Below are 22046 nucleotides of genomic sequence, written 5' to 3' on the forward strand. Positions count from 1 at the left end.
TGTGTCTACTATTCTGTTTCATGTGTATAAACTCATTTAATCACCAAAATAACACTGATAGGTTTTACTGTTATGCCCACTTTATAATGGAGGGAAATAAGCACTGAGATGAATTAACTTGCTCAAGATCACACAGCAAGTAATTGGGACACATTCAAACTATGCTGCCTAGCGCCCAAGTCTGTGCTCTTACCATCTTATGAAAATTATCAATGAAGGAAAAATTAAAAAATCTAATAACATTGATGGAGCTGGGATTGTGGCTCAGTGGTAAAGTGCTTACGAAGCACCATATAAAACAAATAAATAAAAGAAAGGTATTGCATCCATTTACAACTAAATATTTTAAAAAACAAACATTGTTATTGTTACCATTAAAATACACATGCACAAGGTCCTAATCCCCAGCACCAAAAAAATAAAATAAAATACAAACTGTATGACAAGAGAATATCAGAATGAGAGAGACAATCAGCTATGCCAAAGATTATCGTCTTCGGGTGCATGCCTGTGAGGACATGTGTAGGTCAAGAATTTCAACACAGGCTGTTAAATGTCCTAGAAGGGCCTATATGGGTCAAAAGACAGTAACAGTACATGGTTGTGTGTTAAGTTCTCTTAGCTCTGTAATTCACTTTAATAAAAATAAGTAAAGATTTATTTTAAAATTAAGGTCTCTATTAAGTTCAACATCTCAAACAACCTCAGTAGTAATAATGTTTCTTTCTGAGACATCTTTGGGAACTAGAGTATAATCAACAGCAGTTTCTAATCCCGTCCTGTCATTTTATGTCTAAACATACAGGAACCCAGAGGAGTATTATCCAGAATGACATACACTAGTTTGTAGTAAAGCTAAGGAAAAAGCCCAAATCTCCAGATTTTTGTTTTATACAGCTATATATCAGGAATCTAATTACAAAGGCTGCCAAGTAAGTAAAGGTATGACTGCCAAAAATATTTCTCAATTATCAAGCTTTTCACCCATTTTCTTCCCTTTTCAAAATCTAGTAACGGTAATATTGAGATTCCTTATTAAATTAAGTATACTTATTAAATTAAGTATTCAGAACCTACTATGTGCCCAACATTGTTCTAGGCACAGCAGTTTACACAGGACATTCTGCACAGAACACAAAAATAATTAGCCCAGCAATAAGTTTATAGTGTAGAGATGTGGGGTATGAAATATATCTATGTAACAAAAGTCCAGAAAGGAAAATTTTAATTTACAAAAGAGGTAATTAAATAGAAGAGTTGTGGGCATAATTTGAAGAATAAGTAGGATTATGGTAAGAAAAGAACTATAAGATGACATTAGGCATAACAAGCCGGGAATGGCAAAAACAAAGAACAAGACATAAGAGTATATAGGACTTGCTTGATGAACAGTTCAACTATTTAGTTCAACTGGCAGCCATGTGAGGAGCCATAATGAAGAAATGTTGCACATTCTAGGTTATAATGTTCAAATCTAGTTTTAATTCAGTGAATATAGTGATCCACTGAAGATTTTGGGGGGTGGGGAAGGCAAAACAGGGACTGCATTTAAGAATGACTTAGGACAAACAAAAAGGGAATCATTTAGAAAGTTACTGAAATCAAGATGAGATAACATGAGACTGAACAAAGGTAAAAGCAGGTATGAAAAGTATTATGGAAGGAAAAATGGTATGTCCTGCAACTGATTACAGAAGAGGAGAGACAGAAAATGTGGAGCCTGATGGGAAAGAAATTAAAATATAAAGATACAGATACAGGCAATCTAAGCTAAATCCCAATCTAGATATGACCTATTTATAGTCTAACTCTAAGGGGCAAATACATTAAAAATCTATTATACTTCAGAAAAGCAAAACCTTCCAGTAATATAAACATAAAAATGATATGCAAACTACAGTTATGAAAAAATACTCAAAATGAAAGCAGTGTAATAACTGCATGCTCTTTATACATAATATACTTGCAAAGATATACATACATGAGCCATGTTTTTACTGAAATATACATAGCCAGTCTTGGTCTTGGCGTTTTAAGAGGCCAGGAATGCACTAGCATTGCAGTAATATTTAACAACCTCAGAAAATTATTTGTTGATCAGTAGCAAAATGCAGGTCCTAAGTGTTAGCAAACAAGAACTACAACTGATCCATTATGTAATCACAAACTATCAACTGGCTCAGTTAGGTAACTGATGTTCAGAGTTTGGAAAATCAACTTCTTCTGATTACATAAAATCCATAGGGTTTTTCTGCCTAATGGTTAATAAACTGAACTTCTCAAGAGTGGAGTTTACACTCTAGACACTGTGGATCCTCAGTTCTCAGGACTCAGGAGACTTTTGATAAAGGGAATAAACAGAATTCATCCAAGGAATGTTTTCCAAGTATACAGCACTTTCATAACTTGGTGCGTATTACACAACAGCAAAGAACTAAAATCCAATATGTAAGTGCCTACTATTCAACAGGTAAAGGGAGTTACAAAATGAACAATACATGACTCCTCCCTTGAATTTAGGATTTCTCTCTCCTAACAAGTCAAACACCACGGGCTTCAACAGAAAACCTTGACTCACAATACTTGTTTGACCATCAGTGAAATCTTTTAACTTCTTTAAGCATCTGGTTTCTCATCTGAAAAAATGGCGAGGATACAACAGAAAAGAAAAATGGGAGAACTCTGTAAAATATGATAAGTATCATGTATGCCAGTTGACTTTCTACAGTATTTGCCAAACTCTGATCAGACACTTCATGAGGAATGATACTGACATAAGCAAATACAAGCATTTGACTGGCTCAACACAAAGCCACCATCCCACCACCACCTGGAAAAATCCTCAAAACAAACAGAACTCCACAGTTGTAGGCTAGAACTATGAGTTTAATATAAGGACAATATAATCTAGAGAAAGACAAATTTTCACTAAACTAATTTTTAAAAATCAAAAATATGTAATTTCTCTGATTATTGTTTGGAAAATTCCTACTATAATTCAAGACAGAATACTATTAGAACACAAACTTTAAATAGTATTTCTGAACAATGAAGCAATGTAACTACTATGTTGGAAATAATGCCTCCACCACCTCAGACCACCTCAAACATTCACTGAAACAGTTTCAAAATTTTAGATCAATCTTAGAAATAAATTAACAAAATGGGGGGGGTGTAAATTAGTCTTAAGTTCTTCAAATGATCATTTTCTAACTGCCCAAGAAAACAGTAAATTTTCCAGAAGACAAGCTATCTATTCCCATCATTATTTCCTTAACCACCTAAAAGAATCCTTACAAGAATGAATAATTTGAACCAGCATTTCATCACAGAGCAGCCAATCAATACCACACTCCCAAAGTGCAAAAGTTCAAAAGAACCTAAAAATCTTCCCATAAAAATAAAAGGTGCTATCAAAAATGTTTCTGAGTTAAGTTTGATAGCACCTATTCCATTTCATTATCCAAAGACAACACACAAACATGAAAAAACCACTACCATTTATTTGTTATGTGGAATTTATATGACAAGGATTTCTTTATCCTATGATCTTCAGAACTTTCTTATAACAGTTTTGTATATATGTCATCATTTACTGCTTTCATTTCAAATGAGTATAAAAATAATTTTAGATAGGCATAAATAAAAAAGACTATCTTCAAGAAAAGTGACTTTTAAAACTTTTTTTTTTTTCATTTCTTGGGCAGTAAACACAAAATGTTCTTAAACTACAACAGGCTCAGGTTCAAATCCTTCGGTAATCAAGATTCTTAAGAGTCTATACTCAAGTTGTGCATTATTAAACACTTTCTTACCTTCTGCTACATCATCATCAACTGCTCCTTTCACCTGAGAAAAACACCACTGAATATCATTCCCTCCTCCAGCTCCTGGAAAAAGAAAACATACCAATTAAAACTGAGTTCTGTTCATGTTTACTCTCGTAAACACAGAGATAGTATCCATGGTTGGCATGATCCTAACAGCCTAGTACTGCCCACACACACAACCACCACCAAGCACACCAATTTGGAAAAGTTAGCCCCCAACAGTTCGAAGTGCATTAAAAACAAGATGCCAAGTATGAAATATTTAAAGGCGTACATTCTATTATTATTGTACATATGTTCAACAAAACTTCTCTTCCATTTTCCCTTCTCCTTGAATACAGAGGAGTCTTACATTCAAGCAAGTCCTACCAGAAAAAAGTAAATACCAAAGTTAGAGGTTTTCTTTAAATGTACAAAAAGCCTGCAGAAGCATTATTTTAAAGTTAAAATACCATGAAACATAGAACGAAGAGAAAACTTCGGAAACATTACTGCCCTGTTGTAGAGTAATGATTCATATGAACCCTATCGCCCAAAACCTGCACACAGCAAACACAACACCCATTTCTTTGCATTCATTACCAGCAAATCACTGGCTCCAGAGAGAGGAAAAGGAACAGAAATGAATGCTGAAGAGATTGTCAAAGGAAACTTGTTCTGCTTCCCTCCACTTCATCACTCAGAATCCAAAGGACCTGGCAAAGAATTCATTTTGCTAATTTGTCATCATCTTGTGCAAAACAATTTTAACCTCATTTTGTTATTCAACAAGGTCAAAAAGTAACTTGTTTATAGCAAACTGTAAGTCAATTCAACATGTTAACTTTTGTAAAGGTTCCTTTATCTATCTAAATACTACAAAAAGCACAGAAAGTTGGGTGTTATCCATTTCACTATAAGTACCATAGAGATAATGGTGAAAATGTCCTGGATCCATGGAGGATGAAACTGAACTAAATCTGAAATTGATTCAACTAGTTAAAGGAAGATATTGGCCACACCAAAATGTACAAAAATAATCCTCAAAGCAATTACCTCTTCCTTCAACCTCATTCCTTGCTAACTATTTCCAACCTGGTTTTCTCTACCCGATTTTTTTTTTTTTTAACTTGGTTTAACGAAATCTCTCCTTTAGGCTATTTATATCACTGAACTCCACAACTATTTTAACTAACTGTACGAAACCCTTTTGGGAAAAGGACATCTGCACAAAAGCAAAGATGCAAAACGTAAAGTTTAAATTACGTCCTTCATGCAACTTGCTGTATGTTAAAGGCCTTGCACTCTTTGGTCGTAAAGGATAAGAGGAAAAAAAAAAAAAAAAAAAAGGAAGATGGTTCGCAAAAAACAACAACAAAAACAAAAATTCAAGATTGTAACACCCTTAAAATACAGACGAACCCACAGTGGGAGGAAAATACGTGCATGCCTCCATTGTATTTTAACTTGTAAAGCGGTCTTCCTTCTCAGTGCAAAATATATTTGTATATACACCCAAGGAGGCTTGCAGCAGGGGGAAAAAATAGGAATTATACGAAGGAAGAGCCGCAAACAGAGCTGGGGGCAGGGTGGCAGAGGATACGCCGGGCTCCCAAGCAGTGGGGACAAATCTGCACGCCCCACCCACGCCTCACCCCACCGCTGCCGGCACACACCCCACCCCCACCCACGCCCCTGCCAAGGTTCCAACCCTCGTTTTCAAAGCCGTTCCCACCTCCCGGCGACCGGCGCCTCCCCGCCCCCACCCCACCCGGCCAATTCCCCGAAATCTGAGGGGCGCCGCTGGCCCCGCGAGAGGCGCAGCGGTCGCTAGGGGGTGATGGAGGGAGGAGGGAGGAAGCGGCGCCCTGTCAGCGGGCGAGGGCGATTTCTCCTTTACCTGCCATGTTGCACAGCAAATGGTGACCCTGCTGAGTTGCTCCGGGTCTCCGCTTCCTGAACTCACCCCCCTCACCTGGGGATGGGGGGGTAGAGAGGGCGGATGGCGGCGGATGGCACCTGTGGGGGGAGGGGGCGGGGGCCGGGGGGGAAGGAAGGAGGGGCGGGCAAACCAGCCAGCAGGATGGTGGGTTTCACTCTGGGGCTTCCCCGTTCGTGCTCCTTCTCCCGCAGCGGCGGAGGCTACGACAGCGACGGCGGCGGCGGCAGCGGCAGGCGACTCCACTTTCAAAATGGCGCCGGCTGGCCTGGCCAGTGACGTCACCCGGAGGCGGAGCCGCAGGCTGGGCGGAGGGGGCGGGGAGCGGCCGCGCGGGCTCCAGGCCACGCCCCCTTCCTGCCGCGCTCTGGATCCGCCCCCTACATGCCCGCCTCCGGGCCTGCGCCGCGCCCTGGCCTGAGAGGCTGCTGCTCCGAGTCTTTGCGGTTCCTGCTCTGCGCTCTCTGCTGGAGTCCGTCCGCAGCTGGTCTGCACCTCCGCACGCTCTCCCAAGACCTCGCGCAGTGCCGGGACCGGGAGCGGCCCCCGCTGTGCAGTTAACGTGCTCGCCCGCAGTCTCCGTGGGACCCTGGGTCTTTAGAGAGTACCCGTATTGCTACTTGAGAAAGTGACGCTGTGGGTGAGCCCCAGGCCACTGCAAAAAGGGACTGTGGTGTAGACTCGCTGCCCGGCCAAGGTGAAAGTTCACAGAACTTAAAGGACATAGCTGGCCTGATTCCATCTGGGTGAATTAAATTACCTTCCATGGGCCCCGGGAATCAAAGCGAGAGTCTCTGGCAACTGCAAGCAACAAGAATGGCTCCTCAGAGAAAACTGTGTTTGTTATGAGCAGTATCTGAGAAGTGGCCCAGGTCTGTCCAACTGAAAGTGGTAAACTCAGTGATTAAGACCAGGGCCCTGAAGCGAGGCTGCTAATTGCTGACTTCAGGCCGTGTGAGATAACAATCCTATTGTTTTGAAGATGAAATGACTTAATTTGAGTACACGATAAAAGCCGACATTACCAGATTTGTACTCAAAGGATCTGCAATAGCATTAAGAGCTAAAAGAAAAAGTAAAACAGAATACCAGTCATCAGCCAAAATGGTATGTACACGTAGTTGAAAGTTGCTGAATTGGTGCAGCTACTGTATACTGTATACTCTATACTTTGCGGATCGCATTTAATCTCCACAATACTATGAAATAGATAACCCGTTTTACACACCTGTAAAACATCTGCGGAAACATTCAGAATTTGACCTTGAAGCTGAATGGAGTGATAAAGGCATTCAGAGACCAAGAAGGGGAAGTTTTACGATATTTACGTCTCTCCATCATCTGCACTTGCCACCTTATTCTCCATCCCCAGAACGGTTCAACTGTAAAACAAGTTTCACACGATTCTTCCACAAGGAACAGCTTTACTATTTTGTTCCCTTGAAACTTTATTGGTTCCCCCCGCAACCTTTCTTGCCACCCCTTTTCTATTTCCTTTGCTGGTTTTCCTCTCAAGACACCCTTTAAATGTTAGGGTGATCTGTTTCCATGGCCTCTGTCCTGGGCGCCCTTCCCTAACTGCACATTCTCCTGAGAAACCTCATTTAGTCTTACACGTGTAAATACCATATAGTACCAGTTACATACCAGTGACTGCCAATTTTAGATCTCCAGAGTTGTGCTCACCCTGGAACTGCTGACTTCCGCTTCTGCCTGCCTACTTAACATTTCTGCAGATGTCCAATAAGCATTTCAAACAGGTCAGAACACATGTGTTGCTTTCATACCCCCTCCATACCATGGCTGATGCTGTCCCTCTCCCTGAAACACTGCTCTCCTGCCACCGTTGTCCCAACACATTCATCATTCTTTTCCTCCTGAGCCAATAAAACTCCTTCTGATTCTTTAAAAAAAAAAAAAAAAAACAGCAAACATTTTGAAGGAGAGGTACAAAGCACTAAAGACAGACTTTAAAATTAAAAAATAAACTTCCTCCAGAAAGACTTCTCTGATATTTTTTTCTTATTCCCTTCTCATCTTAAGCAGGGTTGGATGCCCTCATTAAAAGACTTATAAAATCTAATGCACTTCTCCCTTTCTAAACTGTGTTAAAATAATCTAAAAATGTGTCTGTTACTACTCTGAGTTGGTTGAGGGTAGGAAAAATGTCATTTGTCTCCATATCTCCAGCTACGTAATTCATTGGATTAATGAATGAATAAATATATCTCTGGCTTGGGAAGAAACCACCTGAAATGTTGGCTCCTTAAAGTTTGCCATATCACAACCATTTTCACTCACACTTCTTAACTCAGAAAGAAAGGCATTTTACAAATGATCTTGAGCATCTCATCTGCATTTATTAGGCAGCAGTTGGTTAAATATAAAAGTTGCTTGTAAATAGATTTGTCCGGGTTACTTCTAACTGGGTCTTTGTCCCTTGAACACGTTTTTCAACAGGATCCCATAGGACATTCATTTGTCCACATGCTATAATGCAAGCTTTGTTTCATATGAGACTCTAGCCATAACCTAAATGTGGGACCACATGGAAGATGCACAAAATAAAGGTTTCCTGCAGAATTGAGCTCAGTTTAGACACATCAAGAGGAAAGTCCCTCTGGATTTTCCTGGTGAGGTCCAGGACAGCCTGTAAGTCTTGGTGGTACTCCACTTGGGTCTGAGCTAAGAAGCACTAAAGGAATCTACAGTATCAGCAATAGAACAGAATTAACAGGTCTTACCATGGGTTGCTGCAAGATGACCTTTCAAAGCATATTACACACTCAGAGGAGAATCCCTTAAGAGTTTTTCTTTCCCCTGATGAAGCACATTTGGAGTTGATAGGAACACAAACCCTCCTTCACACTAAATGAGAATTGGCACCATTAAGGGGACTCCATGCCCCAGGCAGTTAGACAAAGGGTTATGACCATGAACTCCAGGGAAAGAGGAGACACCCCTGTTAGAAATAGATGTGGTTTAGAATTGTGGCAAACCCACCTTGTAACCTGAAGTAGTTGCAAGGGCTTTACAGGGAAAATGATAAGCAGTTGCCAGCTTTTCACACAGTAGCTAAGAATTTAGTTTAGAAGACAGGTTTCCAAAATACTGCATATCTAGACTCTACTGATAATTTACACTGTGATGCTCAAGGCATAGAAGCCACTATAAGAATCACCAATAGCCTACACATGAAAATGTTTAACAAAAATGGTAATGAATTTAAGAGGTGGATAATTATATAGTTAAATGTTTGTAAAAACGGAGAAAATTACTTGTGCCTCAGAAGCAGGGTACAAAATGCAAATACAATATGGTCACAAGCATGTACAATAAACACACAAAATATGTAGAGTTGAAAAGGACAGGAAGGAAATGCACCAAGGTGTTCATGACAATGTCTCTGGGCAGCTACACAATGGGTAATTTTTTCTCCTTTGTCATTTGAGTTTCTTCAAATATTCTATATTTAACATATATTAAAGGGAAAGAATTCAATTAATTTTGAAAGTTCCTTCTAATGCTGTTTTAGAGCCTGATGATAACATCTATATTATAGGTTTTCTAACTTAAAGTTAATGTTGCAGTCTAGTATAACTGTATGCATAGATGTGACTCGCTCCGTGGTTTTAACATAAAACAGAAGCATTTTGGTTTTGTTGTTTAAGAAGATGCATATTTAATGATGAAGGAAAGGTTAGTAAATTCATGCAGTTACCTTTTCTTTATAAATTTCAACTGAAGGTCTTGTTTTATACTCTTCAGGGAGGTACATTCTCCAAGTATATAGCCTGAATATCTCTCTGGCATAAAATGCAAACTTGGTGAGATTAAACGCTATCCCGAAATGTATTTTCAGTTTTGTTTTATTGAGTGATCATAAACGCCCTGTCATGTAAACTATTATCCAGTCTATTTGTTTCAAGTATGAGTCTTTTTCCATCCTGAAGATTTTTTAGGTGGTATTTGAGTTCAGCTATGACACAGGTATGTGTTTTATGCCTATGTAAGAGAAACAGATAGGGCTAAGGTAGGGAGGAATTTTAGGCATTCATTAACCCAACTCTCACAATGGCTATTTGAATTCCTTGACCTGCCCTTTTGTGCTTATTCAGCCTTGACTCAGAAACTTCCAAGTAACCGAGAATTCAAATCTATTCTTTTAGACAGCTATCATCACTAAGTAATTCTTCCTTATACATTATACAAAAATGTGCTTCGGGGGCTGGGGATATAGCTCAGTTGGTAGAGTACTGGTCTCACAAGCACAAGGCCCTGGGTTCAATCCCCAGCACCGCAAAAAATTAAAAAAAAAAGAACTTAAAAAAAATGTGCTTCATTGCAACTTGATTCTGCAGAACCTGGCTCTCCTATTTGTGACCTCTGTGATGTGGACATGAAAGTAATTTAGCTATTCGAATATAACTTTGTCCCCCAAGTTTTCTCTTCCCCTCAATAATCCACCCAACTTCTTCAAGTTTCTTCCTTGGCCCAGCCTTGACCCTCGGCATCACTTTGGACATACTCTCAGCACATAGTCTAGCTGGCTCCAAGTGCCTCCAATAGTAAAGCCCAAAACTAAATGTAATGATTCAGGCTTGATCATACACTTGAATGAAAATGCTCCCAGCCACCTTCTACAAACATAATTCCTTTAACAGAGCCAGCAGCATGTTGGATTTGATTCTCACACATCCTCACACTGTGAGCTATCTTTCTACGTACAACTGTTAATTCACATCTCACCAATCTTTACTCTGGTGGCCTATGTTTTGGATTGATACATAGCTTCTGGAAACTTGGTATTAGAATGAACAAATATGAGGTTTTATCTTATTCTCTATCAATTATTTCTTCATCAGTGAGATTTTATTGGTTATTATTTGATGTATGGATACATAGAAACTATAATTTATACAGAGTATCTAAAAAGCCACATAGTTATAAATTCTTTCTAGACACTTAACTCCAATGACTTTAGCTTGAAATTTGGTAACAAAATGTTTAAGAGAATTTTGAATTTTAGCTTACAAAACTGGTAAGTTCTGAAATCTAAAGTCCTCTGTATTGCAACTTAATGTCAGTCACACTACTTGTTCAAAAAATTTAGACTTTCACAGTACATTGACAAATCATTAGGAAAGAGGGTTACCAAAGATGTTACAGTTAGTGCACATGTCTGATGGGGAGAATTTTTTTTATAGCGAGCTTTTGAAATCTAGAACTCCAAAGATTCTGACTTTCTAGGTTTTTTGAGAAGCTTCCAAAGCTGGACTTGGAGGAGGCTGAGGCAGGAGGATTGAAAGTTCAAGGCTGACCTGGGCAACATAGCAAGATCTTGTCTCAAAATAAAAAGCAAAAAGGGCTGGGTGTATACTTCAGGGAAAAGTGCTTGCCTAGCATGCTCCAGGCTCTGGGTTCAATTCCTAGTACAGCAAAAACAAGAAAAAAAAAATTTAAAAGGGCGCTTCCAGGTGAATCCGATGTGCAGTCACATTTGACAATCACTGATTTAGCCTATCTGCTATGGCATCTACAGATTGGATCAACACACTACATAGTGACTGAAGCCATTAATAATAAATGTTGAAGGGCAGGGTACTTAGTGCACTCCTGAGAGCAATGTTTCTCAATCTACGTCCATGAGATATTAAGTGTTCCGTGTGCAGAGGGGGCACATTCTACAGTCAAGTTGGAGAGCACTAGGTGAGAAAGGATTCACTACATGGCTCTTAACACACATTGTGAACCTGCAGCAGTACATTTCTCAAACTGTGGGACAGAAGATATTGGTCCCACTGATCAGCATTATTTGAGAATATTCATCCTATACTTACACGTTAACTTAACAGAGGAAGATCGGAACCCATGCTTCTCTACGTTTTCCTCACAAATAACAAAATCTTTCGCAGCTGTTCCTGTCTTTGAATTATCCCCAAAGATGCTCTGACATTCTTTCACACACAGGCAATAGTGGGCTGGGGTCATCATGTACCAACACAACTACTTATTAAAACTTTTAAGGAATTTTGTGAGGCCATTGTTAAAAACAGACATTACTAAAAATTGGGCTGAGGGTGTATCTCAGTGGTAGAACGCACACTTAGCAAGAATGGGGCCCTGGGTTCTATCCCCGACACTAAAAATGAGTAAGTTAATTAAGTTATATAGACTTACATTAAATTATTTATATAATAAACAAAGGTAATGAACACTTAAAACTCATCATTTCTTAATAATCTTTACCACAGTTTACTCTTGTTTCTTAGGCCTATTTATATCCATTGTATCTATAAGGTGGGGAAGTTTACACCTCAGAAATCAGTAAATGCTAGAAATCTGGGCTCTCTTTATTGCCCTAGAAAACTGGTTGTTAAGTATTCACCAGCACACCACTTCCCATGGATTCCCTGACTTAAGTAAACCTCTTCCCTACAGGTACACTCAGCCTCCCTCCCTAATTAGTGTATCTTTACACAAAAGCATTTCCTCCTAGCGACATGTTCCAGTTATGCTGACCCTCCTCTCCATAATGAGGCTGACCTTTTTATCTTGAAATTTCAGTTTTAGAGTGTTTACTAAAATGTGCCTGTACATGGACTGTGAATCTTATTCCTGTTGCGATGGCAAAATCATCATGTTAGAATATATGCAGGCCTGAGTGAAGACTGAACAACCAACATCAGGACAATCTATGCCTACAAGGCAAGGCTATTTTGGAGTTCCAATAAAGATCTATTTGAGCATGCAAGAGGCTCTTGCTTATTCCTCTTAACTATACTGCCAGATGCCATTTGCTCTCACATCCTGCCCTCCTAGCAGGCAGTTTGCATCTTGGCTCCGATGTTTCATAATGCACTTTAGGACGTACACTATTGTTTCTGTGTTGTGACCTCCTTTTGGACATCCACTGTATTAGGTTTACTGTGTCTTGCCATTATCCACTCATATGTAGCTCAGGGCATATTATAGCAATCGGGAGAAATTCAGGCCCCAGGACTGGAGATTCTGCATCGACCCTCATTTCTTGCCTTGGAATTACTGGCAGCATTGATGAAACAACACGTCCAGGAATCCTAATGCCTTATTTATACACGTTCTTAGCCATGGGACATGTAATCCTAAATACCAGATCCCTTGATGTAGCTTTGCTAGGCTTTCTATTTACCAAGGTTTTTTGTTTTCTTTCTTTTCTTTTTTTTTTTTTTTTTTTTATACTGGGGATTGAACCCAGGGGCACTTTACCACTGAGCTACACACTCAGCCCTTTTTATTTTTTATTTTGAGACAGAATCTCTCTAAAACGCCCAAGCCGGCCTAGAACTTGCCGTCCTCCTGCCTTCGCTTCCCAAATTGCAGGGATTACGGGCGTGTACCAGCATGTCTGGCTACTTGTGTCTGATAAACTCCAGAATCAAGAAGTCCTCTAATACTGATTACTGCATCCTGTTCTGCCATATCCAAATCCAGCTTACGCTGTTTCCAAACCCTTCAGAGCAAGGAACAATTCAGTTTCACTTAACCAAGGGGACAGTAGCCTTGGATACTGGCGTGTGCTTCATGAAGTCCCACCTCAAGGACAGCACTTCAGTATGCAAAACCTGACCCCACACGGAATCTGCCTGGAGCACAGGTAGTCTGAGATGGATGGGGAAGTGGGGGTGGTGGCACTTGCAGGGCTTTCTTTGATCACTTTCCAAGTTTTTGAGTGAACTGAATCTGCTTGCTTCAGTTTTTACCATAATTCAGGTTTCAAAGATCATCTTACTACTCATGACAACAAAATAAACAAGAATATTTTGCATCTAGACAGCTCATTAGCTTTGTCATAAGTATTATCTCAAAGATCTTCGTAAAGTAAATGAGGACACTCGGGTTCTAAGATATTAAGGCATTTGTTATTTAATGCTGGTGGCTTGCTGGAGGTCACCCCGCTAGTTAGAGGAAAAGCTGGGAGCTAGGGCCTATCTTTTTCTCTCAATTCACTCAGTCTAATGCTCCTTCCATTATCCCACCAAATTTTTTATTTCTATATTGTTTATTTGTATCATACTCTGATTCAGAGCACTTATAGAAAATATGTTCTCAAATACATTTTAAAAATAATCCAATTAATTGACCAAGTAAAAATTCCTTATTCTTTTGCAGGTAAAACATGTAAACTCATCTATGAGATCCCTGAATATGTCCTCACAAGACTGTATGGGACCCCTCATCTTTAGAACAGACTTCCCACCACCACCCCTTCCCCCAAAAAAGGTTATGAATATAGCCATAAACACTTGAAAATGGCTTTAGAGAAAATTGAAAGCTTAATGAATCAAATCCGGCTTACATTTAATAGACCTGCAAAAACCTCTCTGACATGGTATGTTGGTAGCTTTGCAATAAAAATTTAAATTTAATAACTTCTTAATTTGGAAGGCAATAAAACTATAACAAAAGTGAAACTTCAAATTGCTTTCAGCAAGGGAAATTAGATGAGGCACCACTCTGCAAATGCTATTTGAAGCACCCACCTCCACAATCTAACCTCCTCCACCACATCAAAGTTCGCAGTCCGCACCAAGTTGCAGAAGGAAAAATGTGTGACTTCTCCTGAGGGTCACCTGAGGATGCTATTGAGAGTCCCACCTGTGCTCGCTGCCAGAGTCCTTCCTAAACCTCAGATTTCCTCAGGGTGCTGGTACCTACCTCCACAGTTCAACCTTCTTCATCACAACAGGCTTCATGGCCTCAAGCATGTGCAGGGGAAAAGCTGTTTTGAGTCTGGGGTGGGAGGCTAGTAAAAACCAAGATAACACAATAAGGAAGTAACAGTTTCAACAAAGTCGGGAGACAGCACTGTAGCTCAAGTTCTGACACATCCAACAGTAAGTGAATGTTAGCAAGAGCCTATAGTATCAGCAAACTAACAGAGAAATGCCAATGCTTGGTAAGTCACCAAGAATTGAGATAATTGAATTAACCAACTGCCATGCTAAGAGAACTGAGCGGGAAGCAGTTAGTAGCTGAGTGGATGGTGGAGTATTGCTATCTGAGATGTAAATGCATGTGTGTGTACACATACATAAATACACATATGGATTGAGTATATCCGGTTCCCAATTAGTCTCAAGTGTGATTAGAAATGGAGTCACAAAAGCCAATCTCAAGAGTGTATAGGAAGCAATTCCTCCACATCAGTGCAGTGAGGCTGGTAAAGGGGCTTGCCATGTATCTCAGAGCCTGGTAACGCCCTTGGACCCCTTGAAGCAAGAAACCAGGTGGCGGAACAGAGAGATAAAGCCATCCCCTTGGAAACAGCATTCCTATCACTGAAAGCAAAGGTGCTCTGTTTGAGGAAGTTTCCAGAAGTAAAGTTCTGAACACAGGAACATAAGAACAGCACCACTGAAAACGAACTAGAGGCACCATTGTCGTCAATGACCCATGTGTGTTGGATATTTAAATCCAGTCCTAACTAAACTGGGGCTAGTGTGGAAAGAGGGTAGACCAGTCTTTCGAGAAGAGGAAAAAAAAAAAAAAAAAAGTCACAAAAATCAAAGCATTGCTTTCTCAGAAAAGAAATCCCCTCATCTGGGAGGCAACTCTGTCAGTCTGGCAAAGGGGGAAGTCAACCCAGAGGGCCACCCGGGAGGGGAAATTTCACACACACAGACTCTCCACAAGGAAAGAAGCAGAGTGGACCCACGAGGTACCCACTGGAGACCTTATTATCCTTGCTACCCTTACTGCAGGCAAGTTCGTGAAACGGTTCTCCAAGTCTACTGTGTCACCCCTCCGGAATGCCTGGATCCAGATGAAAGGAAGGAAAAGGAGAAAGGAGTTTCAACCAGGAAACTGTGGTTTTGATTGACAACTCAGATTTCTTAACTGGAAAAGCCAGAAGGTGACTTGAAGGTCATGGAAAAGATACCAAGGGTCACACTCTATATAGAAGTATTATTGCTGTTAGTGTCAATAAGTTAGCAGATTGTGTAAAAACAGAAAAGCAAGGAAGAAAGAGAAAGAAAAGAAAGAAAGAAAAGAAGGAAGGAAGAAAGAAAGAAAAGAAAGAAAAAGTGCTTTGGAGAAAAATAAGCATAGGTTTGAGAGTTGCCTTTGTGTTCCCCAAACCCAAATTCATGTGTTGAAATTGTAACTACCAAGGTGATGGTATTCAGAGATGTGGTCTTTGGGAAGTGATTAGCTAATGAGGAAAGAGCCCTCATGGATGAGATTAGTGCTCTTATAAAAGAAACCCAGGGAGTCCTTCGGTGTGAAAACCCAGCTAAAAGGCACCATCTCTGAACTAGCAACTAAGCCTTCTTTAGACACAGAACCTGCCAATATCTTGATCTTGGATTTCCTAGTCTCCAGGATAGCAGGGGAAATTTTGTTGTTTATCAGCTGCCTGCTTTACAGTATTTTGTTATAGCAGCCCAATAGACCAGTATAGTCTCTTACATTCAAAACTGTCTGGGGAGGGCTGGGGATATAGCTCAGTTGGCAGAGTGCCTGCCTCACATGCATAAAGCCCTGGGTTCAATCCCTAGCACCACAAAAAAAAAAGTGTCTAGGTTTACTCAGATGGGGTGACATATGCCTATAACTCAGCCACTTGGGAGGCTGAGGTAAAGGTCACGTGTTCAAACACAATCTGGCAAACTTGGCAAGACCCTATCTCAAAGAATTTTTTAAAAATTATTTTATTTATTTATTTTTATGCGGCACTAAGGATCGAACCCAGTGCCTCACACATGCTAGGCAAATGGTCTGCCACTGAACTACAGCCCCAGCCCCAAAATAAAAATAATAAAGGAGTGAGAGCATAGCTCAGTGGTAGAGCAATTGCCCAGCACGTGCAAGGCCATGGATTTATTTCCTAGTACTAGAAAGAAAAAGTGTCTAGGTTTAGATGGTAGAGTTGGGGTCACCTTACTAATAAGTTCTGTGCTCAGCTGGTGTCTCTTAGTCATAGGGGCCTCGTGGATGGGGAGAAAACACCAAAGGCAGGAGACCATGTTATGCCCACCCCTGCTGCAGCAGGGACATCACCAACCTGGCCTGCTTTCTCATCGATAAAATGCAAGACACAGCACCAGAAGAAAGAATCCCAGTGGTCCCCTCTAACTGGAAAATTATGTTTCCTCAGGAAAAAGTCTTTTTGCCTCTGCGGTCCCACCTGCTCAGTCTTCACCTTGCTCTTCACCTCCTACGATGAAAGGGATGTCACTTCTCAGATGTTTCTGCCTGTCTCTCTGGGCTTCTCCATTTATGCAGATTCATTGAGTCACCTACCTCTTCAAAAACAGCTCTTTCTTTTTTCTTTCTTTCCTTTTTTGGCCACCACCTCCTCTTTGTCTTCTGCTTTTTGGGTGAGCATACTCATGAGATCGAATGGGGTGTAAGAATCCAGAGCAGCTTTTGTTCTTTCTCCTGCTGCCTTTCTTCCCCTCATAATCTCTGAGTTAAATGACGGCTTTCTTAAGTGGCAGTCGAACAATACACTTCTTAGTGACAAACTAAATGGCAGGAGATGAAAGCCAATTATTAGTTTAAAAAGAAATATGTTATACCCACACAGAAAAGATTCAGAACAGAGAACACAGGGATTTGAGAGGAGCTGGAATGCCCAGATTGATGGAATTATTATCTCAGTGATGGAGAGGCAGGAGAGATGTGTTTCTCATTGTTGGTGGCACGTCCATGCTATCTGGGGAGCTTTATATATTCCTGATGTCTTGGTCCCACCCTCCAGAAATTCTGATTTATCTGATGCAGGGTGTGGCTTGGGCACTGGGATTTTAAAAATCTCCATATGTGATTCAAATATATGGACCAACGCTAAGAAACCTTGCAAGAGGAAAAGTTAAAAATAAAGGCAAAAATAATTGGATCCCAAGGTTCATCTTATGACGATGTGGCCCTGAAACTTGGCATTTGAAACAGTCACCATGGAGACAAGGCTTGAAGAATTTTGGAAAGAAGCCCTGTTCCAGAACTTTCTTTTTCTAATTCTCTCCTGTTTATAGCAGGGGAATCCTAAATTGAGGTCAGCAAAGCTCATGGTATTGCATGCAAAATATTCCACAACCATGTGAATGTACTCTGTTCCCAGCAGAGGGTTTTTAGTCTTCATTGGTCTTCAAATGGGGCTCATGACTCAAAATTCAGGAATCACAGATTTATTGGGAAGAAAAAGATCATATAAGATGACTTACCTGGGATAGCAAATATCTGTACGTTGACATAATCCTGGCCCTTTAGGGTTAATCTTAAACAGTCCTCCTGTTTAAAAGTGCTACTTGCAAAAATGTGTTTTTATTAGACTCGGTGCCCTGATTAAATAGGGTTAATGTTGCCCATTCTGTCCACAGGTGTGTCATGCGAAGCATCAGCACAGACAGTCTGGACCCTTGGTGCTAAGAGAACTGGGAGCTTTTGGAAGAAGTAACGAAAGAGCAGCAACATCAAAAGCCTCCCTTGCACGCCTTAATAGTGCAGCACTGATCTAGGCTCTTCTACATTACAGCCATGTGTTCTGAGAAACGTGTGAACATTGTGTGAACATCAGAGTGTGTTCACACCAACCTACGCGTAGGTCAGTCGCTGCTCACTGCCTCTGATGCAGTCAGGAGACCCAGTGAACAAGATGCATGGGGCTGCAGCCGACAGAACAGGGTATGTTGTCCTACAGGGAATCTTATTTTTAATAAGCAGGAGTACAATCTAAAATAACGATTAAAAAGTATAGTATATTAAATATACAAATCATCAACATAGTTGTTTGTTATCATTATCAAGAATCATGAATATGGGGGCTGGGGAGATAGCTCAGTTGGTAGAGTGCTTGCCTTGTAAGCACAAGGACCTGGGTTCGATCCCCAGGACAAAAAAAAAAAAAAAAAAAAAGGAATCATAAGTGTGCATGTAGAATACTTTTACATGACTGGTATACGAATCTTTCAGCTCCCTTATAATTTGTGTGTGTGTGTGTGTATGTGTGTGTGTGTGTTACTGTGGTCTGAGTCCAGGGTCCCATGCATGCTAGGCAAGTGCTCAACCACTGGGGCACATCCCCAGCCCTGTTTTAAATTTTGAGACATCTCCTAAGTCACCCATGGTGGTCTTGAACTTGCTATCCCCCTGCCTCAACCTCTAGGCTCTGTCATTGGGATTATGCGCATGCAACACTGTGCACAGCAAGCTCCATTATAACGTTATGGGGCCACCATCATACATGTGATCTGTCATTGACAGAAACACCATTCTGTGGAACTACTGTATACTCACTGGTGCTTCACAACAGCCTCATAAGGTAGAGACCATTACCCTCATTTTATAGGTAAAGTAGGGGAAGCAGAGAGAGAGAGAAATAACTCAACAAGACCCCTCAGCTAATTAACATCAGGTAAGATTCAAACCTGGATGGTCTGACTCTAGGGCCCATCTGAACTAAGAGTCACAGAAATGTGTCGAAGGCTAGCAACGTGTAGCGGACAGTTTGCAAAGCGAGATTCCTTTTTGTCTTCAGCATGGTTATTAGTGGGCTTGACATGTAGGATGATAAGACAACGGGATGTTTTAGGGTGACAATGCCACAATCGGAACTGCAGCATGAGGCCATGAAGCAATTCCATTCCTACTTATTTACAAAGGGTTTCGAGGTACTTAAAAGATGTTGCTAAGAATGCCTTTCTCTCCTAAGTGACCATGGGAAACACATTTTTGCAGAAAGGCAGTACCATTACTCCCGACCTTGAAGATGGCAACCAAGTTGCTTTAGTCTCATCTGGAAGATTCACTCCTAGTTTCCTTTGTGGTTGGAATGAGTCCCTCCAAAGAAGGTGTCAGAGTGCCATGGAGAAATAGGTGCCATTTTATACCACCGCCATCCCCGGGTACTACGTAAATAATCTCACGCTCAGCAAGAGTCCCACTTGGTACTAAAGGAGTCTTCTCCTCCTGGCCACACTGGGCAGCTTTGGACCTCCTGTGTGTGTGTGTGTGTGTGTGTGTGTGTGTGTGTGTATGGAGCCGTGGGGGGAACTTGGAAGGTTTTCAGGGGAAATTTCTGGTCCTTCCAGAGAAATGAACTCCAAGGCCAAATTTGAAATGTCTGTTATCTCCATCAAGTCATTCTAGCTCCTAAAAATGGATCAAGAGCACGGGGGTGTCTGTGAAGTTCTCATTGTTTTGGTAAGCCAAAGCTCTGCATTTCAGCCTTTCACTGTTAAATCCTGAACTTTGTTCTGCACCTCAGCAGCAAGCAGCTACTTCCTTGACTCCCTGGAGCCCTCCCTCCAGCACTCTGTAGAAAGCACTGTTGAATGAGATGTTCACCTCTGCCACTAAACAGAACATGCTTGAGAACCTGGCAGTCACATTGCTGATCCCATAAGTCCATGTTAGCACCAGAAGTCTCACGGTGACATGCACAAAGCAAGGGGAATGGAAAGACAGACATGCAATAGCCCATTGTCCACAAGTGTCAGAAACATGCTAAGACTTTCAAAAGTTTATCAAATTGCCTATTGTTGGGAAATGTCACAGATTTCTTGTTTGGTGACAATGTAAAAACTGCAAAATTTTCATCAAAAATAGGAAATGACAATAAAGAATAGCTAAGAACACATTGGTGTAAGGCAGCTGAAAATCACAACACGTTCCCTGTCCCATCCCTACTTGGGCAGTATTATATCTGGCTGTCATCGATGTGTTTGTTGATGGGTCTGCTCTCAGGCTCTGCATTTCTTGGTGCACATTTTCTGACTCTCCTTCTTGTAACCCTTGCTAAGATGGGCAGAATCTTTAGAAGTCCTCCATTGGTTCTTCCCAGTTACTTGGCTTCGAGCAAAGGCCCTGATTAATGATTGGAGAAGAAGGAGGCAGGATTTGATCCAATTGAAAACAGCACTGCTTTTCTCCTCTATTCTTGACCTCCTCATCCCTCACCTGCATGTTTAAACAATAGGTGCAATCCAAAATATTGACCTATGAGACACAGAAAATATTTATGAGGGAGTAGAAGTGAACTTTTGTCATCTAATTAACTTGTCTCAAGTGCAAAGAGGAGTGAAGGGCTGGCCAGCCAGAGGCTATCAGGAACATCATTTTGAAAGGTGTGTTCAATTATCCACTGCAATGAAGTGAACAATCCCAATCAGGTAATGCAGTTTTCTTACCTAATTGTTTTGAAAGTTAACAGGTCCTGCTACTTCCAAAGTAGAGAGTGCCTCTGACTAAAAACAAACCCTTCCCCAGATCAATTTAGCATTTTGTGACACATGGTCATGCGTACAGCTGCATTCAGGTCCTATCTTGAAGGCAGCTAACTTGCAGTGCCTGAATACTAGATGGCACAGTGCTGTTTATCCAGAACAACTTTATTTGTGCATCTGCCTTCTAAGAAGTTGCCTGGTTCAGAAATTCAGAAAAAAAATATAATAAATCTCCTATTTTGAACCTGAAGATGTATATAATGTGTATTTATTTCTTTAAAAAATCAGCACTGTCAATAATATTATATTTCAAAATATCCAGATTTTGAATATCTTGCTACAAAGAAATGACAAATGTTTAAGGTGGTAAAGATGTCAATCATCCTGATTTGATCACTATACAATGTATACATGTATCAAAACATCATATTATACCTTATAAATATGTACAAGTACTTTGTGTGAATATTTTTAGAAAAATTTAAAAACCAGAAATTTTAAACCATCAGTTTCTCTCTAACATTATTATATAAATGCTTTAAAAGAAAAAAAGTCTGGTTAAAGGGTGCGTGATTACAAGTCTGCCTGAGGCAGACTTTGTTTAAGTTAAGTGGTACATATTCACATCATTTCAGCCTGGTCAGCTACTCTGATTATCTGGCATCTTCTGAAAACACTGGGAATGATATATAGAATCCTGCTACTTGAGAACTGCCAGACAGATCTTTGATAATAAGGCCTAAGTTTTGTCCTGAATCATCTGGAAAGCTCCTCCTCCCCCTCCCCCTCCCCTCCTCCTCCTCCCCTTCCTCCTCACTAATTTATAGGCTTTATCCTAGACCTACAGAATTAGTCAGGAATAGTTCAGGAATCTGTATCTTTTCAAGTCCCCCCACCCCCAATTCTGCTGTGGCTCACTGCAAATCCAGGATTTGAGAAACACTAATTCAGTCCACTGGCACAAGAATCATTCTCACCCAGACCAGGAAGCTGAGACCCAGGAGAGTCTCAGAGTATTCATCCAACGCGTGTTAAACTGAATTAAGTTGGCCCAACGGTGTCTCTGTACATACTTTAAATTTGGCCTAA

General features: G+C 40.6%; 1 protein-coding gene across 2 annotated transcripts in view; it reads right to left on the reverse strand.

The window, feature by feature from the left end:
* Ppp2r2a (protein phosphatase 2 regulatory subunit Balpha) overlaps positions 1-6010 on the reverse strand; it is a 61157-nt gene extending 55147 nt beyond the window's left edge. Inside the window, exons 1-2 of one of the 2 annotated variants that reach the window (XM_047548960.1) lie at positions 5710-6010; positions 3816-3890 (exon numbers count right to left, since the gene is read on the reverse strand). In XM_047548960.1, the coding sequence (XP_047404916.1) occupies positions 3816-3890; positions 5710-5716 (82 nt within the window). In that variant the 5' untranslated portion in view covers positions 5717-6010. Of the gene's footprint in view, positions 1-3815; positions 3891-5709 lie in introns of those variants that run through there. The other variant, XM_047548962.1, reaches the window with a different exon arrangement.
* Between the last annotated feature and the right edge of the window lie 16036 nt (positions 6011-22046).

This window comes from Sciurus carolinensis, chromosome 4 (assembly GCF_902686445.1).
Source record: "Sciurus carolinensis chromosome 4, mSciCar1.2, whole genome shotgun sequence".
NCBI lineage: Eukaryota > Metazoa > Chordata > Mammalia > Rodentia > Sciuridae > Sciurus > Sciurus carolinensis.